Here is a 10,000-nt window from a genome sequence, read left to right as displayed (position 1 = left end):
AGATATATCTATGGTGCTGCTCGGTGGAGGGGGGCAGGAGGAGAAGGAGAGGAATGGTGTTGACGAGGTATGCAATTAACACAGCATAGTGTCTCGCATGTGTGTAGTGTGTAGCTTGTGTATAGTCATCATCATCATCATCATCATCATCATCATCATCATCATCATTGCCTTTTTCACCCTGGGTCAGGGTATAGGCCACAGACAGTTTCCATCCCTCTCTCATCATTGCCTTTTTCACCCTGGGTCAGGGTATAGGCCACAGACAAACAGTTTCCATCCCTCTATCATCATTGCCTTTTTCACCCTGGGTCAGACAAACAGTTTCCATCCCTCTATCATCATTGCCTTTTTCACCCTGGGTCAGGGTATAGGCCACAGACAAACAGTTTCCATCCCTCTCTCATCATTGCCTTTTTCACCCTGGGTCAGGGTATAGGCCACAGACAAACAGTTTCCATCCCTCTCTCATCATTGCCTTTTTCACACTGGGTCAGGGTATAGGCCACAGACAAACAGTTTCCATCCCTCTATCATCATTGCCTTTTTCACCCTGGGTCAGGGTATAGGCCACAGACAAACAGTTTCCATCCCTCTATCATCATTGCCTTTTTCACCTTGGGTCAGACCAAAGATGATGTCATCAAAAAGTACCAATTTAACCTTCACCAAAATAGCATTCCAAAAAATAACAAAAACGTGAAAAACGAAAAATCATCAAGAATATGTCGGTGGTAGGCTTGAAGAAGTGCAATCGTTGAGTCCTTGGAAAAGGCTCTTTACTCACATTCTCTCACCGTACACCTATGTGGCCTTGTGGTATGACCTTGGCCTTCATGTGGGAAGGTCCTGGGTTTGATTCCGCATTCTGAGTGAGCAGCGTATTGTTGAGTCCTGGAAACGGCTATTTAATCACATTTTTTTTTACCGTACTCAGGTGTAAAATGAGTACCTGGCCGTCAACAGCGTTGTTTTGTTTCTGCCGGGGGAAAATGTAATATCGCCTAACAGGCGCCATGTCTTATCCTCCATAATATTCTATAAATTGAACAAAAGGGAGTTTTGAAAAAGAGTTACTCATCTTGGGGGGGGGGGGGGGGGGTGGGGGGGGGGGATGAGGTCAATGGTGACAAGTGATGACGAGGAGGAGGGAGGGGGGCAAAATGGGCAATGATGACGTAAATCGTGAACAGTTCCTAAATACCAAACACGGACTATTTCGGGCTCGACATCGTTATTGGCTGAAGATGGATTTTGAATCCGAAACGTTTCCTGTTTGGTATTTTGTTCTTTTTCTTTTTTTTTTTTTTTGGAAGATGTTATATTCATTTTTGTTCCTTTTGTTTGTTTGTTTGTTTGTTTGTTTGTTTGTTTGTTTGTTTGTTTGTTTTTACAGCCCACAGTTTCCAGTATCACTTTGATTTTTACGTAAATAACCCAATTTTAGGTTTTTGACACAGGTTCGATTTACTTAACACAACGAGAGTTTTTTTTTTTTTAAGTTGAACTTTTATATAGCGCAATATCCACGAAATGTGCTCAAAGCGCTTTACAAGGGGCTCCCTGGCCAATAGCAACATTAAACATGTAGGACGGGACATGACGACTGTTAGGCGATATTACCTTTTTTTCCCGACAGAGACAACGCTGTTAACGACCAAGCACTCGTTTTACACCTGAGTTCGGTGAGAGAATGTGAGTAAAGAGCCTTTTCCAAGGACTCAACTATGCGCCGAGCGCAAGGCTCGAACCCAGGACCTTCCGATCCGAAAGCACACTCTCAGGAGCTGCTAGAAATCTTGCTACACAGAATTAGAGCGTGCTAGATCAGAGCAGACCATGATTAAAATGACCCTCGACTTGTCCAAAGCTCTCAAACCTGGGACTTCTCAAAGTTATTGCGTTGTTGAAATGAATGTTACTCTTTATACTGAGGGAGGGATAGAGTGAGAGAGAGAGTGGGAGAGAGTGATTGAGTTAGAGAGAGAGAGAGAGTGAGTAGTAGAGAGGGGGGGGGAGAGAGAGTGAGTGAGTGAGAGAGAGAGAGAGAGAGGGGGGGGGGGAGAGAGTGAGTGAGAGGAGAGAGAGTGTGAGTGAGATAGAGAGTGGGAGGGAGAGAGAGAAGGGGGGGGGGGAAGAGAAAGTGAGAGAGAGTGAGTGAGTGAGAGTGATTGAGTGAGAGAGGGGGAGCGAGAGTGTGAGTGAGATAGAGAGTGGGAGGGAGAGAGAGTGAGTAAGAGAGAGAGGAAGAGTGAGAATGATTGAGTGAGAGAGAGGGAAAGAGAGAGAGGGGGGAGAGGAGGAGAGAGAGTGTGTGAGTGAGATAGAGAGTGGGAGAGAGAGAGTGAGTAAGTTTGAGAGTGAGAGAGAGAGAGTAAGAGAGAGAGTGAGAGAGAGTAAGTGAGATAGAGAGAGAGTGAGTGAGAGAGAGAGAGTTAGTGAGAGAGATAGAGAGAGTGAGTGAGTGAGAAAGGGAGAGAGAGGGAGAGAGAGTGTGAGTGAGAGAGTGAATGAGAGAGAGAGTAAGTGAGAGAGAGAGTAAGTGAGTGAGAGAGTGAATGAGAGAGAGAGTAAGTGAGTGAGAGAGTGAATGAGAGAGAGAGTAAGTGAGTGAGAGAGTGAATGAGAGAGAGAGAGAGTAAGTGAGTGAGAGAGTGAATGAGAGAGAGAGTAAGTGAGTGAGAGAGTGAATGAGAGAGAGAGTAAGTGAGTGAGAGAGTGAATGAGAGAGAGAGTAAGTGAGTGAGAGAGTGAATGAGAGAGAGAGTAAGTGAGAGAGAGTTTGTGAGAGAGAGAGAGATAGAGAGATCCGTACTTTATCTTCTACGTCATATCATCTCAATATCTGTGGGAAATAAAAGAAGTCAAGGCGTCGTCAGCCTTTTAAAAAAAAAAATATAATGTTATACAATTTTCCCATGGGCATTGATTGATATAATTAGGGCAGGCCAAAAAGTTGACTCCATCCGTTCTCGTTCGCATAAGGCAAGGAGGATGATCGTCTAATGACGTAATGAGATTTTAAGTGATTTAATTTATCTAGATATGCCTCGATGAGAAAAAATTAACAGGGAATGAGATTAGCGGAAGAGTAGCGTCCCTTGATTGGACGTCACCCATAGTCTGTGACGTATTCGGCGGAAAAGTTATTAGAGAGAGAACGTCATGTTGTTTGTGCGCATGCGTCTCTCGTCCTCTCCGCCTTCCCTATAGGGAATGAGATTAGCGGAAGAGTAGCGTCCCTTGATTGGACGTCACCTTACAGACAGAACGTCAATTTGGTTTTGAAGTGTCTCAACCGCTTGCACCGGAAGCGAGGACGAGAAACGCATGCCTACAACCAACACGACGTTCTCTCTCTCTAAAAACTTTTTCCGCCGGTGACGTCACAGACTATGGGTGACGTCCAATCAAGGGACGCTACTCTTCCGCTAATCCATTCCCTATAGCGAGTTAGTTACGTCATCACCATTGCAGTAACAGCGGAGATAGACACATTTCTATCCTTGATTTCAACGCCAAAATGGCTTCATACTCGCTCCCCGTTAGTAACTTATCGAGGCGGATACGAAATGCGGGTAAACTCACTCAACCCTTAAACCGACTATATCCGTAGTATACCCGTAGTTACTTTTACCCCATGCCTATTTATTACATGTTTTCTGAGACAAATTATAGGCGTAGTATCAAAGCTAATGTTTTAAGTTTTTACATAATAGTAATGGTAGTTGAATAAAACTATCTATGTACATGCTCATTTTTAATACATTTTTTTTCCAATTTTGAAAAGTAGCAAAAATCTCTAGGACTGAGTGAATTAATTATTATTTATTTATTTCAGCCTAATTAGGGTCCCGATAGCTCAGTTGGTAGAGCACTCACTTCACACGTAAATGGACCGTGATCGATCCCGGGTGCAGTCCAGATTATTTTTTTCTTTTCTCTGACCCCTTCTTCTCCTATCCAAAGGATAGCAAGCAATTGCTCGTGTCCGTTTCACGCTATAGAAACCGGGATAAACTCCGACTCCATGGCTCTGAAGGACTACTTTTGTCTCTTTTTTCTTTTTTTTTTTTTTTGCTTTAAGCCTAATATATAGATAGAATGAAATTGACGCCACTCTGGTCTTTGTTATTGTTTTGGTTTTGTTTTTTTTTTTGTTTTTTTTTTTGTTTTTTTACCATCCGCGTTTATGAGTAATTCTCACTCAACCGTATTAACCAGACTATAAACGATCAAGGTTACACAAGAGTTTTGTGTGTTGGTCCGTTATACTTCCGGATGGCAATGTTGTGAGCTTCTTAACCAAGCGGATACTATCTAATAGAAACAGTCGGTGATAAGACTTTTTGACCACCCCGTGGACTGGAGTTCCGATGTTTTAGCAGCCAGCCGCCTGTCGGTTGATAAGAGATTGACAACTACTTATTGCAATTAACCCACTCAATCCTAGAAATTATCTCTACTTATCAAAATAGACCGGTAGATAACCACGCCCCTCGGACAATCGTCATAATGTAAACAATCGCAGTGATTGGTAGACACAGCAAACTACACAGGTTTTACTATCGATGGTATATGTTTAAGTAAAATATCCACTGTTCAACCGCTTGATCAATAAAACCAACACACAGAAAACTATGTGTAATATAAACGTTTATAATCTGATCGAGAAAATCGTGTGATAACTAGTCACCCATTTGGTGGTATAAAGACAATAACAATGATCAGTGATTGGTCGATTTTATTCACGTTACTGTTTATAAACAAACAACTATGTTTGTCCGAGTACATGTGAGAGTGGGCCACAAATTCCATGTTTTGATTGGTCAAAAATCTACTGGTTAATTGGAAAAAAATATATTAAAAATGAGCATGTACATAGATAGTTTTATTCAACTATCATTAACATTGGACTGGAACCCTCAGGGCAGAAGATCAAGGGGAAGGCCACGAGGAACACGGAGAAGAATTAAAGAAGCTGATATATACAGAGTAGTGGTAAGACCTGGAATGAGATAAAAAAGTTAGCTCAGGATAGAGAAGGATGGAAACTGTTTGTCTGTGGCCTATACCCTGACCCAGGGTGAAAAAGGCAATGATGGTGATGATGATGATGATAATGATGATGATGAGAGACGAGAGACCATGCGCACAATCAACATGACGTTCTCTCTCTCTAATAACTTTTCCGCCGGTGACGTCACAGACTATGGGTTACGTCCAATCAAGGGACGCTACTCTTCCGCTAATCTCATTCCCTATACTACGGATATAGTCGGTGTTAGGGTTGAGTGAGTCAATGAAAACTAAACCGTGGGAAAGACGGAAGCCGTCACGTCCTAAGTGCTTACTGTCCTTTGAATGCAGGATGTGCGTGCGTGTGTGCGTGTGTGTGCTTGTTGTTGTTGTTGTTGTTGTTGTTGTTGTTGTTGTCAGTGTCAACAACTCCTTTCTTGGAATCATCATTGTCCTAATAATCGTAATAATAAGGATGATGATGATGGTAATAATAATAATAATAATAATAATAATAATAATAATAATAATAATAATAATAATAATAATAACAATAATAATAATAACAAATAATAATAATAATAATAATAATAATAATAATAATAATAATAATAATAATAATAATAATAATAATAATAACAATAATAATAATAATAATAATAATAATAATAATAATAATAATAATAATAATAATAATAATAATAATAATAATAACAATAATAATGGTAATGATAATAATAATAATCGTAATGATAATAATAATAATAACAATACTAATGGTAATGATAATAATAATAATCGTAATGATAATAATAATAATAACAATAATAATGGTAATGATAATAATAATAATAATCGTGATGATAATAATAATAATAACAATACTAATGGTAATGATAATAATAATAATCGTAATGATAATAATAATAATAACAATAATAATGGTAATGATAATAATAATAATAATCGTAATGATAATAATAATAATAACAATACTAATGGTAATGATAATAATAATAATCGTAATGATAATAATAATAATAACAATAATAATGGTAATGATAATAATAATAATAATCGTGATGATAATAATAATGATATTACAGTTTTTTTTAGGACAGAGACAACGGTGTTAACAGCCAGGTACTCATTTTACACCTGAGTAACACGGTGACAGAATGTGAGTAAAGAGCATTTTCCAAGGACTCAACTAAGCGTCGAGCTAGGCTCGAATCCAGGACCTTCCGATCCGAAAGCGAGTGTCATACCACTAGACCACATAGCCGCACAAGACCAAAAAAAAAGTGTTGAAAAGAAAACCAACAAAAAAGCCAGTTCGGAAAAGAGAAAAAAATCCAATGCTTTGTGACACGCAAGCCAATGTGACACACAAGCCACTGTGACACGCAACCAATGTGATACCAAAGCCACTGTGACACAAAAGCCAATGTGACACACAAGCCAATATGACACACAAACCAACGTGACACGCAAGCCAATGTGACACACAAGCCAACGTGACACGCAAGCCAATGTGACACGCAAGCCAATGTGACACGCAAGCCAATGTGATACCAAAGCCAATGTGACACACAAGCCACTGTGACACAAAAGCCAATGTGACACGCAAGCCAATGAGACACGCAAGCCATTTTGACGCGTAAGCCAATGTGATGCGCAAGCCAATGTGACACGCAAGCCAATGTGACACGCAAGCCAATGTGATACACAAGCCAATGTGACACAAAAGCCAATGTGACACACAAGCCAATATAACACACAAGCCAACGTGACACGCAAGCCAATGTGACACACAAGCCAATGTGACGCGTAAGCCAATGTGATACACAAGCCAATGTGACACACAAGCCAATGTAACACACACGCCAATGTAACATACAAGCCAATGTGACACACACGCCAATGTAACACACAAGCCAATGTAACAGACAAGCCAATGTAACACACAAGCCAACGTGATACGCAAGCCAATGTGACACGCACGCCAATATAACACACGCCAATGTAACACACAAGCCAACGTGACACACAAGCCAATGTAACACACAAGCCAATGTGACACACGCGCCAATGTGACACGCAAGCCAAGAGAAGACGTGTCGTGTGTTGAGTTTCACCGCGACAGCTCTCGGTTATGTAAATTGAGCACCGGTTATTTCACACGCTGATTTCCGTTCCTCCTATATTATGTCTTTCGGTTACTGTTTACCATTATGTACCTTTCGGTGGTGTCGGCTTTAATCCTCATTGAAGCGAAATGAATTGGACAATGGAATCTCGTATAAGGGCGTTGAATTATAGTCGCTTTATTATAATAATGATCTTACCAGCAAGGCATATGTGTGTGTGCGTTCGTGTGTGTGTGTGTGTTCGTGTGTGTTTGTTCGTGTGTGTGTTTGTGTGTGTGTGGTAGAGAGAGAGAAGGGGTAGCGGGGAGAGAGAGAGAAGGGTAGAGGGGAGTCTGTATTGAAATACAGAGGGTTCTTAAATAGGCTTCAACAGTCGTGACGTCACTTCCCCCGTAATGACGCAAAGTAACTTAGTAACTGGTTCTAAACTATTGGAACAATGGCGGACGCCCTTATGAAATACTTCTCAAAAGAGCATAAAAGTGTATCCAGAGGAGAAAAACATAATAAATCTGATCATGTTTTAACTTTTATACCTTCTGATCACATGACATGTAAAAAAAGTTCTAGCCAGCATGAAGAATAAAAAGTACCGATTTTGTTTGTTTAGAACCAAGCTGCTCTTTGCTTGGCGGACGTGACATCAGACTAGTGAAAGTACATTCACAATTTAATATGTCGTGAACAGAACGGTGAAAATGAGTTCCGTGGTTGAGGATTATGGCGAGACAGTTGATTCATCATTATCGTCATCCATCATCATCATCGTCACCATCATCATCATCGTCGTCATCATCATCATCATCATCATCGTCGTCATCATCATCATCATCATCATCATCATCGTCATCATCCCATTACATATATAGAAATATATAATAGATCTTTATTGTCCATAAATATGGCAATTTGTCATTTAGTTACACTTGTTATATAACGTTATACGATAACTATAACATTGAACAGATATTTCACTCCTACTTATTTTCTCTCTCTCTCTCTCTCTCTCTCTCTCTCTCTCTCTCTCTCTCTCTTCTCTCTCTCTCTCTCTCTCTCTCTCTCTCTCTTCCTCTCTTTCTTTATATATATATATATATATATATATATATATATATATATATATATATATATATATATATATATAAATACAATATCAATATTTTCGTTTCAGATGCTTTGAAGAAGGTCTAGCTACATTTTGATAATGTTGAAGACAACCTGAGAAAACATCCGTTTCCGCAACACATTCTCGTGTCGGGAGCTGTCACAAGATTCACGACCATCAGCTGCTACCATTGCTGTGCCATTACTCACAGCAATACCCGCCATTGTAGTTGTCAAACCAGCTGAACCATTAGTCACCACCGCAGAGGGATTATTTATATCTTCAAATTGTCAGCTCTCAACTACTGAATTTGTTTCTTTGGTGTAGAAGGGAAAAGTTTATAGATCGTATTCATTGTGTTTGACAGAAAAGGAGCGTTGGTTTCTCATGGCCCCAAAACTGTATCGGATGAAACTATTTTAATCCGTTTTTGTGACATTCGTCAAAATGTGACGAAAAGGTGAGATTCAGTTGTAAGTTATATTTTTTAAAACGTCATTTTTTTTAAAACATCCGGTCGATCCAAATAGGACGGACACACTGTTCTATAATTTCACTTGGGAAGTGTTTGGTTTGAGATGATGACGGATAGAGTTACCTCCCATCAGGATCAAAACAACATCATCATAACAAGAACGATAACTCACGACGGTCAAGACGAGGAAGTGGAGAGGAAATTCGTTCCCTCCCCTGCCTCCCCTCCTCTCTACTCATCGATCACCACCACCACCCTTTCATTCGCCTCGTCGTCATCTCCTTATTCCTCCAGCTCGTCCTTCTCTCCCATCTCCTCCCTTCCTTCTTCCTCATCGTCCACCCCATCTTCACCGTTTCCATCAGAATTCTTCGAAGCGTCTTCGCCATCGGCTTCATCGACATCTACATCTCCACCGTCCCCGTTTCCAACAGCCCAATCGCCGTCGTCGCCTGACGGGCAATACCAATATCATCACTACCAACCTCATTACTACCACAGCAACATCAACAACAACAACCACCATCATCACCACCAGCACCACCACCACCACTATCAACAGCAACAAGAGTTACAGCAACAACAACAACAACAACAGGTGCACCAGTTTTCAACGTCACGTTCACCATCTTTATCCTCGCAACGAATTTCATTACCTTCATCATCATCATCATCATCGTCGTCGTCGTCATCATCATCAACAGTCTCAGCCTCATCCCCTTCATCCCCGCCACCCCAACAACAACCTCCATCCTCCTCCTCCTCCTCCTCCTCTTCCTCCTCGTCCTCATCGTCCACAATTCCCCTCACCCCTCCCCCAACTCCCCCTGCCGCCATCACCGCTGCTTCCTGTCAGATGACATTTCGGGAAGCGGTACAGAATGGAAACACCACAGAACTTCAGAGAATTCTCGAAGAACGAGAGGGTAAAGTTAACGTGAACCTCCTAGACAATGAAGGTCAGACGGCGCTTCACCAGGTCTGCCTCAGCGGCAACCTTGAGCTGGTCAAACTCCTTGTCAAGTACGGCGCGGATGTTGGTCTCGCCAACAGAGATGGATGGAACCCTTTACACATGGCCGCTTACGGCGGACACACGGACATTTTGGGATACCTGACGTCCTTGCCTAGAAAGAAATCCTAACTATCCCAGCGTTGTTGTTACCGTGGATGATATGCCTGAACTCACTCAATCCTAGAGATTTTTGCCTACTTTATCAAAATTGGAAATATAATGCATTAAAAAATGAG

The 10,000-nt window shown here is 41.0% G+C and overlaps 1 protein-coding gene across 1 annotated transcript in view; it reads left to right on the top strand.

The window, feature by feature from the left end:
* Positions 1 to 10,000, top strand: part of LOC144980328 (uncharacterized) — a 52,529-nt gene that overhangs the window by 42,315 nt on the left and 214 nt on the right. The window contains exons 2-3 of the mRNA XM_078927991.1: positions 3 to 67; positions 8,341 to 10,000. The exon at positions 8,341 to 10,000 is cut by the window's right edge and continues 214 nt beyond it. Coding sequence (XP_078784117.1) covers positions 8,853 to 9,893 — 1,041 coding nt within the window. The 5' untranslated portion in view covers positions 3 to 67; positions 8,341 to 8,852 and the 3' untranslated portion in view covers positions 9,894 to 10,000. The remainder of the gene's footprint in view (positions 1 to 2; positions 68 to 8,340) is intronic.

This window comes from Berghia stephanieae, chromosome 9 (assembly GCF_034508935.2).
Source record: "Berghia stephanieae isolate SIO BIC M18660-M18661 chromosome 9, UCSD_Bste_1.3, whole genome shotgun sequence".
NCBI lineage: Eukaryota > Metazoa > Mollusca > Gastropoda > Nudibranchia > Aeolidiidae > Berghia > Berghia stephanieae.
The sequence above is the reverse complement of the archived record's forward strand: the minus strand, read 5'-3'. Positions and strand labels throughout refer to the sequence as shown.